This window comes from Carlito syrichta, unplaced genomic scaffold, assembly GCF_000164805.1.
Source record: "Carlito syrichta isolate Samal-C Ts95f unplaced genomic scaffold, Tarsius_syrichta-2.0.1 Scaffold304225, whole genome shotgun sequence".
Taxonomy (NCBI): Eukaryota; Metazoa; Chordata; class Mammalia; order Primates; family Tarsiidae; genus Carlito; species Carlito syrichta.
In genome coordinates this window covers 8575-26653 of record NW_007248321.1, presented here as the reverse complement: position 1 = coordinate 26653, position 18079 = coordinate 8575, and the positions used below count along the sequence as shown (strand labels likewise).

The 18079-nt window shown below is 44.4% G+C and overlaps 1 protein-coding gene across 1 annotated transcript in view; it reads left to right on the top strand.

Annotated features, from left to right (window-relative positions):
- LOC103261928 (filamin-A-interacting protein 1-like) overlaps window positions 1-9479 on the top strand; it is a gene marked incomplete at its 3' end in the record, with an annotated part of 166012 nt that extends 156533 nt beyond the window's left edge. The window contains exons 3-4 of the mRNA XM_008059512.2: window positions 807-980; window positions 9301-9479. Of these exons, the coding sequence (XP_008057703.2) occupies window positions 807-980; window positions 9301-9479 (353 nt within the window). The remainder of the gene's footprint in view (window positions 1-806; window positions 981-9300) is intronic.
- Between the last annotated feature and the right edge of the window lie 8600 nt (window positions 9480-18079).

The window sequence follows — 18079 nt, the reverse complement described above, 5'->3', positions numbered from 1 at the left end:
CCCCCCCCACCCCCCAGCTTCATGTAGTTTCAACCACATGTCTCTCTGCAAAATGAATCACAGGAAATCACCAACAAGGGCCGTTTGTTACCTACACACAAAATTGTAACTAGAATGGAGGCAGCTGGGTTTTATTTTATTTTATTTTTTAAAAATTTTTATTATAAAGATGTGGAGTACAATTCAGGATTAGGCAAACATTGATGAGGCAGGTACCCTTGTTGATGAGGTGTGCCCCTCCCTCCCCTAGCAGTTTCCCTCAACTGCCAGTCCCAACCCCCTCCCCTGACAGTTTCCCACTACTGCCAGTCTCTTATAGCATTATACTTGTTCAAGCTCAGCTTATGAGTGAGAGCATATGGAACTCTGTTCTTTGTTTCTGTGATAAACCAGTTTTGAATACTACATTAGAGCAGACACAGAACACTAGAAAACATTAAACTGTCACTGACCTCGTGTGCACTGAAACGGGCTAAGTGTCCCAGGACTGGCAGCCCCCACTTGATCCCCCGACCCTGAATCACTGCTACTGAGATAAAGCAACTTTTATGTGGTTAATATTAGCACAAACTCTTTTTTTTTTCCTGCTTGCCTGCTTCCTAGCAACCTGAAACAGAGTATCTGCTCACCAATCTGCTTTTGGTAAAAAAATAATAATAATAATAAATAAAAACAGAAAACCTGGTGAATTTGCCAATAGCCCTGAAGAGGTGGGGGTGTACTTGGTAAGCTCTGGGTTGATGTCATGAGCCCGGGACGTGGCTCGAGGCATCAACTCTCTGACCATGCTGTGCTTTCTGTCACAGGCCAGGGAAGATGTGATCCACATGCTGAAGACGGAGAAGACCAAACCTGAGGTGTTGGAGGCCCACTACGGGTCTGCGGAGCCCGAGAAAGTGCTACGCATTCTCCACCGTGATGCCATCCTAGCCCAGGAGAAGTCCCTTGGAGATGATGTCTATGAGAAGCCCATCTCAGAGGTACGGGGGCAACAGCAGTAAGGTCCCTGATGGGAGCCTTGGGGAGAACTCCTAGCATCCCACTTACATGCTTTAGCGTTTCCTCTCATGGGGTGTTTGTGATGTGTCATCTAGAATCAGTGACATAGAGATGCGTTCATACAGAATTCAAGTGCAATGAAATAATCCAAGGGTTATGGTGGGTACGTGTCAATAAGGGTTTTAGAGGCTTTTCCTTCATAAACTTAAAAGCTGGAATATATTTTTCCATGTGATTGTGATAGCTGCATGTTATTGCAATATGTTATTATTTTACTTCTCTAAGAAAGGATGCGTGTAAAGACTAGAAGTTTTATTTATATATTTTTTTCAACATGAAACATCACAAATTTATTATCTCAGTTTCTGTAGGTAAGACCTGAAGTTTGAACATTTATGCGTTTTAACACTGAGCTGTCAGGATTTTTATCAAATTCGTAACCTAAAATCAAATTGGTTTTGTTATTAATGTTTATGGTTATAAAGTCACTGCTTTGATATTTTATAGACTGTCATAATTAAAATGGTCTTATATGAGTAGCTGAAATACAATGATTGAGGCAAAAATCCCAGTGAAATGCTTAGAGAAATTCTTTTTTTTTTTTTGAGTTGGAATCTCACTCTGTCACCCAGGCTGGGGTGCCACGTCACACTCATGGCCACCCCAGCTTTGACCTGCAGACCTCCAGCGAGCCTTCCGCCTCAGCATCCCAAGTAGCCAGAACTACAGGCACACACCACCACACCTGGCTAATTTTTAAAAATTTATTGTAGAGACGAGGCCTCGCCAAGTTGCCTGAGCAGATCTCAAACCTGTGAGCTCAGGCAATCCACTCGCCTTGGCCTCCCAAAGTGCTGGGGTGACAGGTTGAGCCACCGCGCCCGGCCAGAGCAATTATTTTATTTTATTTTTATTTTTTTGAGTTGGAGTCTCACTCTGTCGCCCAGACTGGAGTGCAGTAACTGCTCCAGGCCACTGCAGCCTCGACCTGCTGGGCTCCTGTGATCCTTCAGCCTCAACCTTCCAAGTAGCCGGAATTACAGGCATGCGCTACCATGCCCGGCTAATTTTTTGATTTATTGTAGAGATGAGGTCTTGCTGCCCAGGTGTGTCTCGATCCCATGGGCTCAGGTAATCCACTCATCTCAGCCTCCCAAAGGCATGGGATTACAGGCTGAGCCACCGAGCCCGGCTTCAGAGCAATTCTTAAGATAAAAGGAATTATAACAGGGCTATATTTAATCATTTTATAGGACATTGTATTAGGAACTATTGACTATTATTAATTACTCACAATACAACATTTAAAAAAATACTCTCACATTGTGATAGAACTTCAATGCTAGACTGGAGAACCACTTTATGAATCTAGTCACACTAACTCTAAAAAGAAAAAATTAATAGGTTTAAAATGAGTGTCATGAATTGAAAAAACATATATTAAAAATCTGAAGCAACTCGTACATTTAACTTCTAGCAGCTCTCAGGGACCAGGTCTGCTTGAGACAGCATTCACAACACACTGATGATCCTAGACTTTTCTCATCTCTGCCACAAGCACAACTGAAACCTCTTTCTCGTCTTTTTCTGAAATGTGAAGAGACTGTCGTGAGACAGAATGCAGTTGGCAGGCCGGGTCCACTTCTGGTCTGAGATCCACCACTATTAGTTGGGTATGACTTTAGGCAGATCATGTTAAGCTCTTCAAGCTTCAGTTTCCTCATCTGGGAGGTGGGAGAAGCCACAATGTGCATTTCATAGGGTTGTTGCTGTAACTGTAGTCTCTGGTTCGTTTGTGGTACTCAACAGACATTAGCCATAAGTATTTGCTGGGTTTTGAGGATGATAATTACTCATACTGTTGGGGTTTTTTTGTTTTTGAGTTGGAGTCTCACTCTGTCACCCAGGCTGGAGTTCAGTGGCATGCTCCCGGCCACCTCAGCCTTGACTTGCTGGGCTCCTTTGGGCTACCTAATTATTTTCTCCCAAGTCTAGAACTTGGGATGACCCTCTCTCTCTCCCAAGGGAGAGTTAGGCGTGCAAAGCAGACACCTTACCCAGAATCACTGCCTTCAATTCACTGAATTCTATGGACTGATTCCAACAAAGAGAGGAGTTTCTGACCTGCCTACAGAAAGCAGACCCAATCCAAATACTCCTACCTCATGGGCAGAAGAGCAGGGCAGAAAACACCTGCCCTATGAACCGTCTTTCTGGAGCTGGCTAAGCTGGGCATGTTTCTTGATTCCTTCCACTTCTCAACTCAACAATCTCAAGAGTCATTCCTCTTTTGGGAAGAAGTGAGTAAGGAGGTAGAGAGAGAGGAGGACAGAAAAAGTTTTCTTAATATGCCAAAGTGAAGACTTGTTTTGTGAGAGAAATAGAACGAGACCTACAGATTTTGGTCTCTTAAACCTTTGGGATCAATGATCAAGTTCTTGTCACTCAAGAGCAGAAATCCGGCTTCCAAATTCAAGAGGCAGGAACACCAGTACATCACTGTTCCATTAGCCTCCTGGGATCATGATCTGATAGTCAAGTTCTCACTCCTAGAAGCCATGGTACACCTTGAACCAAAAGACTATGCTCATTATATCATATCAAGTTAGGTCCAGCTAGATTTTCCACTAGAAATCACCCGAAGTTAAGCAATAAAACCAATATGATGGATCTCTTTCCCTTGCCAATTATCTGGGGAGAAAAATCAAACAGCAAGTATTAGCCTCCCCCTCTCCCCCACTTATTTGCAAATTAAAGTCCAAAATATCAAAGTTTGTGATTCTTTTCTTTTTTATTATTATAAAGATGTGGGGTACAATTCAGGGTTAGGAGTCTGTGATTCTTAAGCAAAATCACACACACACACACACACACACACACACACACACACACACAAAATCAAATAAAAATAAGGTTTTTAGCCGGGCTCGGTGGCTCAACCTGTAATCCCGCGCCTTTGGGAGGCTGAGGTGAGTGGATTGCCTGAGCCCGCGGGTTCGAGACCCACCTAGGCAGGCGAGACCTCATCTCTACAATAAATCAAAAAATCAGCTGGGTGTGGTAGCGCATGCCTATAATTCCGGCTACTTGGAAGGCTGAGGTGGAAGGATCGCCGGAGCCCAGCAGGTCGAGGCTGCGGTGGCCGGGAGTGGCCACTGCACTCCAATCTGGGCGACAGAGTGAGACTCCAACTCAAAAAAAAAAAAAATAATAAGGTTTTTGTGTCTTGCCATCTTAATTTCTTATTCTTCTCAGCTTCAGTCAGAGGGATCTCAGCTGATTGTCTGGTGAAGTTTGTTTTGCTTTTCCCTTTAGTAAAATGACCCGAACTCATTCATTTCCAAAGTTGCATTCATACATCCTGAAATCCTTAGATTCTACTTTTTTTCTCCTCAAAGAATCTAAAGAATTGTTAGGACACATGCAATGGTCATAGTACCAAATTCACACATAAATTTTAAAAATACAGAAAATTATCCAGCTGTAAGATCCATTTACCAAGCAAAATGATATCCCTTGATCTTAGGACTTGGGGATAATGCAGCATGTTACTCTTAGTAAAGACCAAAGCAGAGTATGGCATGTCCGAGGGAAGGAGGGTAGATAGAAAGTCTTAGCTACAACAAGACTCTGTCCAGTCTGGGGCAATGGTCCACATCAGACATAGCCTATTATCATCAAAAAGTTGGTCATCAGGGGAATGGCAAATCCTAGGTTGGATGGAGGAGGCTTTGCCCTCAGAGAGTGGCATTCAAACTTACCTGTCTTTCCACAGAGTCTGGGGGTGACCTCCTCAGTGCCTGGGTCTCATTTTAGGTGCTCAACTTTCCTGCTTGTGTGTTGAAGACCTCTTTGATTTTTTTCTTTTCTCAGCCCCATGCCCTGGCTCTTTTCAGAGATGACCCTTCTGAAGCCTGTGTGACTTGGGATCTAGAAAAGGAAACAGACCGTAGCCAGCCAGGTGGTACTCTTTCTCAGAATTTAGCCTCCCTTTGCATTTGAACTTTCCAGTCGTTGAGTAACTCGTCCAACTCGAGATGACAAAAATGTTTTCTTCGACCACGAGTTCTTCTGCAGCAGGAAGGCTCAGCTGAGCCATGTTGTTGACTTAGCATTGTTCCAGTTTTCCATGGCGTCCCCTTCTTTGTCTTCCAGTTTTCCATGGCGGCCCCTTCTTTATCTGTTACTGTTCTGTGGGTCTCAGAGTTCGTGACTGGTTTGTTTGCTTCAGTTTCCTCTGTGATTTCAGACCTAGGCATTCATTTTTCTGATATTGCCTTCTATATTCTATATTGTGTGGTCTTTCTCAGTGAGAGATGTAAAATTAACCAGCTCCAAGTCTGTTGAGTGTGTTCTTTGCTTAACATAAATTTTCTCTACCTTCATGTCCTTGAGTTGGGTAATCCTCACTCAAGGGACATTTTTCATCATTCCACAGTCACATCTGTACTGCTGTTGTCTGGCCCGAACCTCCTTCGGTGTGTCTGGTTTTTCCTTCTGACTCTATATCCCAAGGGTTCTTGAGCGTGTTCACTCAGGCCTCAGGTACACTGGCCATAGCAACAGCTGAGACCCTGAAGCTCAAACAAGCGGTGCTTCAGGTATCTTACTCCAGTCTTCCCAGATTTTAATCCTAAAATCTGTTCAGATTTTATGGAACCACATTGAATAGCTATTGCAGTCTTCAGGAGGAGGGACCCCAATTGATCTCCTGGAAGATTATCTGCAGATTTCCAATGCGCGCCTCAGTTCATTTCCTGGATTCCAACACCCTCTCTGTGGGGGTGTCAGACTGCTCTGTTCTCTGGACCTTCCTGTCTCTGTCTCCTCTGGGCACCCATTCTGATGCAGCAATGACTAAAATGCCTTCCTTTTTGATATTCCTATTTTTGACAACAATGAGATCCATTTCCCTTTTGTTTAAATCCAGTTTGTTTTTTTATGACCTCACATTTTCTCTTAAGTAGGTTTTTCTCTTCCTCGGTTCCTTAATACTTTTCCAATCAGCCTTTTGCAGGTAATAGAACTAAAACCATTTTCTGAACCACGATTCTTTTCCTTGAAACATACTGAAATTTCCCCTCACCTCAAGTCCTTCTCTCCTCCACCAACTTAATTCACAAGAACAAGACTTCCAGATGTGCTCTTGCCGTAGCAAATGTTTGGCCTTCGGTGTCGTGTGATGATCTCATTCAACTCCCCTTCCATCTCTGTCCAAGGAGAATTTATAGTTCCAGAGTAATAGAAGCCCATTCCATTTTCACTATTTGTGAATACAAACCATTCCTCCATGCTAAGCTGCAGCTTGGGTCCTGAAGACCAAAGCCATGTGCTCAGTGTCTGAGACGAATGACTCTATGTGGTCTTCAGATATCTGGACAAGCCACACAGAGCCAGGAAGATAGGCTACCCAGTCTCAGGAGCTTGATGGAGTTCCAGACAAAATAACAAGAAACAGCAGATGGCATGGCTGATCATTGCTACTTTCGTTCTTACATCCCCAAACTAGGTTCTCACACACTAATATTGCACAGCAGAAGAAGTGACTGCCTCTCTGGTTTAAAGTCTGGATCTGCCATTCTAAGAAACATGTTGTACACACCAATGCCTCAGTAACGTATGTAGGACGGGACCAAGGATTTCCATCTTGGAAACATAATTACTGTTGGCTCAAGCTGTGCTAGTCATGGTTGAGAGGTTGTTTCTCATCTCCATTGCCCATAGAGACCCCAGCCACCTACCCCAGGGGCCCAGTCAGTGACCCAGTTGCAGCTACCGCGAACAGCCAGTCTCAAAGGTTGACGTGGACAGAATGTATCAAGGCTAAGGCCTACCCCTGACTAGATTGCCCCAGAACATGTGAGGGTTCCATGTGCTATTTTCCTTTCCAGACATCCGTGCAATGACTGTGCCTTTGCATTTTCCAGTCAACCATCCAAGGAATAATGCTGCCACCTTCCCCTCCAGAATTCCCCGAGTAGATTTAGAGATCCTGGGGGGAGAGTTTGAATCTTCAGAGCAATAGCATGCAGAGTGAAAAATAAAAAAAGTAAAAGGCTGAGCTGGCTGGACTCGATGGCTCAGTCTGTAATCCTGGCACTTTGGGAGGCCAAGGTGAGTGGATTGCCTGAGTCCATGGGTTCGAGACCAGCCCGGGCAACTTGGTGAGACCTCGTCTCTACAATAAATCAAAAATTAGCCAAGCGTAGTAGTGCGCACCTGTAATTCTGGCTACTTGGAAGGCTGAAACAGACGGATCTCTGGAGCCCAGCACATTGATGCTGGGGTGGCCACGAGCATGCCACTGCATTCTAGCCTGGATGATGGAGTGAGACTCCAACTCAAAAAAAAAAAAAAAGACTGAGTTGCTGACATGTCCAGTCTCCCATTTCATATACACCCTTCAAATACGTCACCCCGCTTTCCTCAGGGAGGCTGAAGGAGGGTCTGAGGAAACAGGTAAAAGCTGATCTTCAAATAGTTGCCAAAGGACGGAGAGTCCTATATTATGGTAAAGTAGGAAGGATCAATAATGGGGAAAATTGTTTTTTCTACATTCCTGATGATGATGGTTTCAGCAGTGCTTCACAAGTTCCACAAAAATATGGTGAAAATCACACCTGTAGACACTGAGAGAGTCCTTGGGGAGAATATTTTGTAACAGGAAGTTAGTTTAATGAGAAAGCCTCTTGCATAGACTGTCCCTATAAGACTACAGCAATATATTAGAATTCATAGAAGACTAAGTTGCCAGTTCCCTGATGACCTCAGCCACCATCTAATATGGGCTTCCCCACCTGCCTCTCTCTGGCCTCTTTCTTCTAAACAAAGGAAGTGGATGTCTGCAAAGAAGGCATTGGGGATCATGGGAGTACTGTCTTTTATTTTGGGACTCAGAATTGACCCAACCACAATGAACACGTTATACAATTATAGAGAGAATCACAAGTCCTCCTTATAACTTAAGGGCACTCATAGAAAATTAAGCTTAATTTTCAGCATCACTGAAACCCTTCGAGTTACCCCACTGGGTTTTAGGGAATTGGCTATGAGAGAAGAACAGATTTGAAATATGTCTGTTACAACTAGAGCAGTGGTTGTCAACCTAGTGGTAGTAGATTTTTCTCCTTAGCAAAGCAAGGATGGTTTGATTGTCACAACAGGAGGTGGTACTACTGGCATCTAGTGGGCAGAGGCCAGGGGTTCCACTGAGCATCTCCTAGTGCCCAACACCCCACAATCGAGAATAATCTGGCCTTAGCAGCGCCAATGTCGAGGAACCCTGAGGGGAGAGTAGGGTCGAGATTAGGATAGGGAAATATCAATATTGTAAAATGTGGTCCAATTTAACCAATACTTACTGAATACCTGCTTTGTTTCAGGCCCTCTGCTCAGCACTAGGGACTAAAAAGTGATCAAGGCATGGTCCCTTAGAAATCCTAAGCCTGGTCAGAGATAGAGGCACAAAAATCCCATAATAGTGTTTGACAAAGACTTCTTTTAGACATATGTGTCTATGAATTCTGAAACTCTCCCTGGAGTTAGCATGTATTGGGAAAAAGAGAACCAGCCAGACTCGGTGGTTTAGCCTGTCATCCTAGCACTTTGGGAGGCCGAGGAGAGTGGATTGCCTGAGCCCAATTTGGGCAACTTGATGAGACTTCGTCTCTACAATTTTTTTTAAAAATTGGTCAGATGTGGTAGTGTGCGCCTGTAGCTCCGGTTACTTGGAAGACTTGGCAGAAGGATCGCCGGAGCTCAGCAGGTTGGTGCTGGGGTGGCTGTGAGTGTGCCACTACACTCCAGCTTGGGAGACGGAGTGAGACTCCAACTCAAAAAAGAAAAAAAGAGGACCTGGGCCCTTCACACACTTCTCCTAGAAAGGCATCTAGCAAACCTCACAGAGAGACTGTGGCAAGGGTCATGACTTCCCAGGGGAGAAGTCTGTTGTCTGTATGTGCAGAGATCTTAAGTTTTCTGAAATCAGGAGGGATGTTGTCTTCCTCCTCTCTGAATGTAGGGTTTTGTGCTATTTAATTAATGCAGCTTGTTCACCTGGAAGCCCGAGAACTATGTGAATGTCTACAGAAGGGTTCCAAAGGCCAGAAGTGAGTGCGGCACTGTTGTGGCCAGTTGTTAAGTCAGAGAAAGTCACAGACTGGGGGAGACATGGTCATGAGGACCCGTCTCCCTGTCCTCCCCATTGGGGTAGTCAATCACTAGACCAGTGGAAACAAGTGATTTGGAGTCCTGTGCAAATGAAACAGACTCTTCTGCTCTTCCCTGCTTCTGCTTGTTCAGCTGGACAGACTCGAGGAGAAGCAGAAGGAGACCTACCGGCGCATGCTGGAGCAGCTGTTGCTGGCAGAGAAGTGTCACCGGCGCACCGTGTATGAGCTGGAGAGCGAGAAACACAAGCACGCGGACTACATGAACAAGAGCGATGACTTCACCAACCTGCTGGAGCGGGAAAGAGAGAGGTGAGGCTCACGCCGGCCACCCACCTGTCCCCCGTTCCCCCTTTCAGGGATCTGCCTTTGTCCAGGGCGCAGGGATGGGTGCCTGGGGCCTAATCTTGCTTCTCGGTGCTTTGTGACCAGAGGGTGAGACTGTCTTCTCCCTGAGACTATGCCATGAGTGTGTTTGGGGTGCATCTGAGTGGGGCGCTCCATTCTCACAAGGATGTTCAAAGCCATAAAGCTGCAAAGAGACCAGGAACTTACCCTTGAACTCCATCCATGGAGCACCCACATTTGAAAAGCCTCTCTGCTAACTGCTTTTTATTTGAAATAATCTTGTTTTTTCTATTTGGGGTTGAAATCCACTTTACAGGAGGGCAGATTCTTAAATTTAACCATTATGAAGGAATCCAATTCATTTTTTTTTTGAGTTGGAGTCTCACTCTGTTGCCCAGACTGGAGGGCAGTGGCACGCTCCCGGCCACCGCAGCCTCAACCTGCTGGACTCCATCGATCCTTCCGCCTCAGCCTTCCAAGTAGCCAAACTACAGGCGTGTGCTACCACGCCCAGCTAGTTTTTTATTTATTGTAGAGATGAGGTCTTGCCAAGTTGCCCAGGCGGGTCTCAAACCCACGGGCTCAGGCAATCCACTCACCTCGGCTTCCCAAAGGGCTGGGATTACAGGCTGAGCTACCAAGCCCAGTCTCCTATTTTTAAATACCATTAAAAACACTGGTATTTGTTTTTAATACCAGTGTAGAAACTCTTGGTATTTTGGTTGTCTATAAATTACTTAATGACTAGGAGTTTAACTTTCTAAGGGCTGCATGACTCTTGAAACTCAATGTAAGAAAACCAAACCAACCCAACAAAAACTGAGTGTGTTGAACCTTGATGTGTATTCTTTTTTTTTTTTTTTTGAGTTGGAGTCTCACTCTGTCACTCAGGCTGGAGTGCAGTGGCATGATCCCAGCCACCACAGTCTCAACCTGCTGGGCTCAGACGATTCTTCCACCTCAGCCTTCCAAGTAGCTGGAACTACAGGCACGCGCCACCATGCCCAGCTAATTTTTTGATTTATTATAGAGATGAGGTCTCGCCAAGTTGCCCAGGTTGGTCTTGAACCCACTGGCTCAGGCAATCCTCTCACCTCGGTTTCCCAAAGTGCTGGGATTGTAGGCATGAGCCACCGTGTCCGGCCGATGTGTATTCTTATACTTGGCGTTCTCAGACCAGAGATTGTCACATTTGAGGCAGAGACCCTAAATTAAAAACCTTTGTAATGAACTCTCCTACACCATCCAATTTTTCCCCAGTATCTTTAAAATTATTCTCTCCCTTCCATTTCCTGGGCCAAATGGTTATGTCTGTGAATTCCACAGTCTTTGAAACCAATGACATTGAAGTCCGACTCTGAGTTCCCAAGTATGTCTGTCTTCATGTCTAGGGCTTGCCGATTGAGAACCACTAGGGAACAGTTTTTCCTAGCCCAGCTTTATTATCTATTAAGTTATACAACTAGAGAGTAAATAAAAGCATGAAATAAATCACCTTGTGTCAGTTACTTTAAACAAATTATTGGTGATGTTTATTTATCCCTGGACTTGGCAGATCTCTTGGGGAAGCAGACATGGAAAAGTGAACACGGCTGACGTGTCATGTGCTAGGTCTGAAACTTATAGTTTCTTTATACAACTCAAGCTCCCAGGAGCTAAGGTGAACCAGCTTCGTGTCTTAACAAATCGACTGTCTGATTTGACATTTTGGGATAACCAGTGAAAATAAATCCCACCTCCTCGGTCTCTGGGACCATTTCAACCTCAAGCTGCAAAAGTTTCAAGCAAGTTCCTAAGGACAGTATAGATTACACGTACAACCATGCATCACTTATCAACAGGGATCCATACGTCCCGAAGAATGCCTCATCGGGCAATTTCATGGTATGTGGACATCTTAGAGCGTCCTTGCACATATCTAGGCCATGTGGTGTGGCTTCTTGCTCCTAGGTTACAACCATGTACTGCATGTTACTCTACCGAGTACTATGGCAAGGAATTGTGCATCTAAACATATCAAAGGTACAGCAAAAACATGGCATTATAATCCTATGGGACCAATGGCATAAATGCCCTCCACTGATGGTGGAAACGTCATGTGGCACGTGACTATACCTACAACAATCATCTGATTGGGAGTCCTGTGGTGGAATGTGGTCAGGTAAGAAAGTCACAACTTGATATTGACTTTTTAGAGTATCTGAATCAAATACTTTTAAAGGGTACCTGTGTGAGTTTCTTTTAGATCACTTTGTAAATGATTTTATTTAGAATCCATTGCTTGTCTTTTCCCGTCACCCACCTTAGCTGGATGTCCGAGGTGTCACTAGTATGTTCATAGAGCTGTTGTTTTAATTGAAGTGTGTGGATGGAGTGACTGTACAGATTCATGGCTTCTTTTTCTTTCTTTTTTGTTTCCCTAACTCTTGGGTTCTGTGAGAGTAACTGAAATAATAGCACATGACTGAAAGCGTTATAGTTCAGAGTACTTTTATTTTTGTTATTTTTTACTATTATTATTTTAAAGATGTGGGGTACAATTCAGGGTTAGATACTTAAGTGGTCATCGTATAGGTAAGGTTTTGGTACCCTTATTGATGTGATGTGACCCCCCCCGCTGGGCAGTGTCCCACTACTGCCAATCCCACAGAGTATTTTTCTATTCATTATACAATAAGCCAGTGCCAGAAGTATCTCTTAGGTAGTTTCATATCGGTCAATGCTAGATGAATAACTCCAATCCCCTCTTTCTTTTTGAAGTTGCTTAATTTTATTAAAGCAATTACAACAGCCTTTTCTGAGCCAAGTGTTATGTAGAAAGTTTTAAAAATCCAAGTGCAAAACAATTTTAATTACCTTACCATGCTATTGACGCTTTGATCAGTACACTAAGCCATGTCACCAAATTTCTGTGTCTTAGATAAGAATTCCCTGAGACCCTTGACTCTTACTTAATTTTCAATCCACTTTATGTTTTAAAATAATTTTTGATGGAACAGTTTATACTCTAGTGCTTACCTTTTTTTTCTCTACTGTCCATATATTTTCTCAGCTCTGTACCCCGACTGACCCCCAGTGCACATGTGGGGGAACACGCTGGCATTTATTCTAGATTGACCATTCCCATCAGGACCCCACCACTTCATTCGCCCCTGAGCTTCTGAGGCGTCCACCGTGATGGCCTGCTGAGTTCCTGGACCTTCAGACTTTGGGCTCTTCAAGGTCGGCCTGGGTTTGCTGCTGCCCCTAGAACCTTCTGCGAAATCTGCTGTGGGTGAAATGTTCCTTTTGAAGTCCACGGTCATAATTAGGTCTCCTTACGGACGTGGGCTGGAGAAGGATCCAAGGCTGTCTTTCCCTCGGACCCCAAGGAGCTCCTCCCCTATATAAGCGTGGCCCGTGGCCGTGGCTGTGGCCATCCTAGGCTGTCCCGGCCTGGGTCTCCACCCTCCCCTGCATTGGAGGTCGAGCTGTGGCCCCTGAGGATCCGCCTTCTGAGCAAGTGGGAATCCTTGTGTGGGCGATCCAGATCCTTTATTTGCTTCTTTGTGTCACCCTCCCTTTCCTTCTCCCAAAGAGTCCCTTTTGTGAGTCACAAAAAGAGCCACGAACTTTGCATGGGGACCTACTTCGGTCTTCCTCTCCCATGAGCCAGTGAAGGCCCCGGAAAGGGCCTTGTGTGGAGCCAAGTGGCACCCTCCTTGGGTAGCCCTCCGCTGTTGGCCCTCCTCGGGTGACTCTGGCTCTCCGGGTGCACTGGATGCCCTGCTGCACCTCATGCCGTGTGCCCACTTGGCGTGGGGACACTCTCCTGGCCCCCAGAGCATCCAAGCTCCGGCCTCAAACTTGTCCTGCTCTGCAAGGGGGGCTCTCATTTCTTCTGAAAAAGGGGTTAATGATGACAAACAGGGACCCAGGCATACAGGATTGGTAGCCATCCAGATTCAGATAGCTACGGAAACAAATAACTGAATAGTGCATGGTATCACTCATAAGCGGGCCATGAATGCTGGTCATATGAGCCCTTGCTGGTCACATGAGTACAAGGGCGGTAGGCAGTAGCTGTATAGTGCCGGAGGAGAGAAGAGGGCATGGGGCAACATACTGGGCCCCTGGTGCACCATCAGAGGGAGAGAGGGCCAGCTAGAAGCCCAGACTTCACCTGCATGGAGCTTACTTATGTAGTAAATCCTCACTTGTAGCCCGTAACACTAAAAAACAAGAACAAAGAGATTCAGATATTTGATGAAGCCAGGGATCTGGGTCTCTAAGCACTGCAAAAGATCTGAGATCAGCCCTTCAGATCCCTTATTCTACGTGGAGACACGTCATGGAGCACAGCCAAGACCACCCAGCACAGGCCACTTTCAGGCAAATGAATATGCCGTGTTTTATGTTTTGTTCTGTGTGTAGGCTCCCCACCTCTGTGCTTTTATGTCCAAAAGGCGACACACAATTTTAAAAGGCAGAATGATGGCTGTTGTGAAGATAAGCACAGAGCTATTCGGACCAGTGGATGCTCTAGACCAGGGGTCCCCAATCCCCAGGCCACTCTCAGTTGGTAGCAGGAAGTGAGCGGCAGTGAGCCAGTGAAGCTTCTTCTGTATTTACAGTTGCTCACCATCGCTCGCATTACCACCTGAGCTCTACCTCCTGTCAGATCAGCAGCAGCACTAGATTTTCATAGGGGCACGAACCCTATTGTGAACTGCGCATGTGAGAGACCTAGGTTGCAAGCTCCTTATGAGATTCTTTTTTTTTTTTTGAATTAGAGTCTCTGTCGCCCAGGCTGGAGGGCAGTGGCACACTCCCAGTCACTGCAGTCTCAACCTGTTGGGCTCCAGCAATCCTTCTGCCTCAGCCTTCCAACTAGCTGGAACTACAAACGCACACTACCACACCCAGCTAATTTTTTTTATTTATTTATTGTAGAGACGAGGTCTCACCATGTTGCCCAGGCTGGTCTCTAACCCATGGACTCAGGCAATACTCTCGCCTCGGTCTCCCAAAGTGCTGAGATTATAGGCATGAGCCACCGCACCCAACCCTCCTTATGAGATTCTAATGCCTGATGATCTGAGGTGACGCTAGTGCCTGAGGGTGGCTGCAAATACAGGTTAACATTAGCAGTGGAGTTTGCACAGAGACCATCATAAATCGATTGCCTGCAAACTCATATCAAAACCCTTTCAGTGAGAAGCAAACGAGTTGATGCACTTCAGTTGTACAGCTGCATCTGATGGCAGGCTTTATGTCAGAATCTGACACTTATTTTAGTTCATGTGGCCCACCCTTGATTCTATTTACCACTTCCAAATGTAATAATAATAGAAATAAAGTGCACAATAAATGTTATGCGCTTGAACCTTCCTGAAACCACCTCCCACAATCCGTGGAAAAACTGTCTTCCATTAAACATGTCCCTGATGCCAAAATGGTTGGGGACCGCTACTCTAGACTGTCAAGGTAAAAGCTTTGGGACCACGGTCTATTAGGAAGGAGCAGTCTGGGTACTTATTTGAAGTGGAGTTTGAATAGCACACACAGTGTTTCAGTCAGATTTCATTCCTCTTGGAATAGTCATTCTGGGAGGCCGTGAAGACCTCCTTTAAATTATTTCCTTGTGATTGCTGCCGACCTAGACTCTACAAGTATAAAAACGATAGAAACCACTTTTCAATAATTTCTAAATTCATCTTGTATAAAAGTTCCACAAATCAAGTACCTAAAATGGACAGGATTATTGTTCTGGGCTTTCTTTATTCTAAGTCAACAAACTGTGATCGTAATTCACTACCATCATTTACTGCATATCTATTTTTACAAATAGTCATAGTCCAAAATTAAAAAGAGAAAATAAAAATGAAAAAAGTATTGACTTCATTAGCATCATTAATAATAAAGACAAAAATATTTTCCACTGCATTGATAAAGACTGGGTAAAGAAAGCTCCCTTGCCTCAATGCCATATTCAGTTTGGGCCATGTGTCAAGTCAACTTGTCGTTTAAGGCATGATTCTGAGGACATGAGCTCAGCTTCAGAGTTTGCACTTTATTTCCTGTCTGAACTGCAGGACTTGTAACTTTAATCTTTAACTTCACTCAAGCTGCTCCAATAACGTCAAAATAGAGAGAACACAGTTGCATCAAACATAGTCTGAAACTTAAAGAAATATTTGGGGGTTATATGTGCATATGTGTGTGTATAAATGATGTGGGGTGTGCTGTCTACATTTATCACTATAGATATAGCTTTTAAAGCTTTTGGATTTTATAGGCTCAGCTGGGACTTCATAAATAGTTACATCATCATTTAATATCGCAGCAAACCTTCCAAGTATAAGTTCATTTTTTTCAAGGACAAATCAGTATCTCAAGAGAAATCCCTTAACCTGTGAGGCAGAGACAGGAGAAACAGGGGCTTGAATGAGGAAGAACTTTCAAGCCTCATTTTGGTGTTGCTCCATTAGGTCACTGTGAGCAGGGCTGGGCATTCTCCTGGTGGCCCGTGGGACAGTCTGCACCATTATACTTTCCCATGTGGGAGATGACCAATCAGAACCTACTGCTTTTGAAACCGTCTCTAGTGGACTGAAATCCTTGGAATATTCTTGATTTACTTAATAGAAAAAGGTTCCCCTCTGGTTCTCTGGCATCCTATCCTCAGATTTCTTAGGTTTGGTTGCCCTATCTCTACAAAATGTTGACAAAATTGACTTTTCTCACTGGTAGCTCAGAGAATCTTTAAAAAAAAAGCACTCTGTAGTAGAAGGTTGCCAATGTCCCACCAGGCAGAAAGTAATCAGCGGGGGCCCATGTCAGCAGAAGACAGTGACCCTCTGCGGGCTTGGTGCTCTGCTGTTCATCAGTACTTCACCCTTATCGCTCTGATAAGCCACCCATCTTAAAACACTGTGGGATGTGTAAGCGTTATCCCCATTCACCAGGTGAATTAACTGACAGAATCAGGGTTTGAACTGGGGTTTCTTTCGGTTAAAAAGATAACCTTTTCTACGTCCAACTTTTTGCCTTCTGATGAAAACAGATGACATTTCTTCAATGCATGGAGGAAGAAAGGTAACTTGGAAAGTTGGCCAGTGACTTGAACTACATACCCATTCTGTTGACAGTTTAGGATTCAAATTCATTGACCTTAACTTGGTAATAAGGTACGCACCTACCATCAGTGTTCAACCGATCAAGAATATTGGCTGGGAATAGACAGTTTTTAGGAAAGCCGAGGAATCAGAATTCTGAGGCCCAGTGACCCAGCTGGAATATGTTTTTGTTTCAGAAATAAGGGTCCAACTCCACCTTCCAATTCCTCTTACCCTTAAAGCCTACAGAGGGTCACAGTCTTCTGCTGACATGTGCCCCCGCTGATTACTTTCTGCCTGGTGGGACATTGGCAACCTTTTACTACAGAGTGCTTTTTTTTTTCAGATTCTCTGAGCTACCAGTGAGAAAAGTCAATTTTGTCAACATTTTGTAGAGATAAGGCAACCAAACCTAAGAAATTTGAGGATAGGATGCCAGGGAACCAGGTGGGAACCCTGCAAATTCCACTTCCTACCGAAAAATGTAATTAAAATAAAGAAGGCTGAGGTGAAGAGGTGTTTCCCCGAGGGCACAGCTCAGGTGTCTGTTTTGGGATGGGGTGTGTGGGAAGTGGTGTAAGGAAAGTGATGTTATCTGAAGGGACCAGGTATCAGAGCAACTCAAGGGTAACCTCCAGGGTCAGAAAGGTGGAAGTTAGAAGCATTACTCCTCTTAAAAGGCCTAGGAAATTAACATGTCTACTCTCAGCACTGCAGAACTGGGAGCATGCCACTTATCCATCCAGGTTTCCTTGGATTAAAGATGAAAGAGTTCCTTAAAAATGCTCTTGGGGTTCATTTCACCGGATCCCACCTACATAGGTGTGCTGGGTTTTGGGTGAATGTGATCTTTTCCCAAGCTTCACTCTCATTCTCTAGGTCAATAAGCCAACAGCCTCCAATTAAACTCTCTTGACTCTTTATAATATAGCTTTAACAGGGAGGCCCAGGAAATTGGATTATCTAATTAGCAAAAATTTCTGATTAATCAAGGGTTATGCTGTGAATCTATTTTTACTGCCATAGAAAATATTTCTTACATGCATTTTCTTTCCTTTACATTTTTTAAAAACCATATCACAAGATCCAGTTGAGTCAGGATCTTGTAGTCCTGCTACCTAAGTCTGTACCTTACAGTCTCAGAGACTATTCGTTTACATTTAAATCTAATGTCAACTGTGATTGCATTCTCCTAAACTTAAAAGTGGCAAAGGCGACTTCTGGATCTTAGGACTTAACCTGGCTAACTGAGAGTTTTAGTTAATTAGATTCAATGTATTTGGGCTTTTAGAACTGCCACCATCACAACAGAAGTTGAACCAGAAAGAATCCTAATGATATTCTACAAAGTGGTAAGATAGTAATGAAAGAAACCTGGTCACAAGAGGAAACATGTTGAAAGGGAGGGCCTGAGAAAAAATGGGCAGGAAACACACTTTACTGTATATGACTTTAGCAAGCCACGTA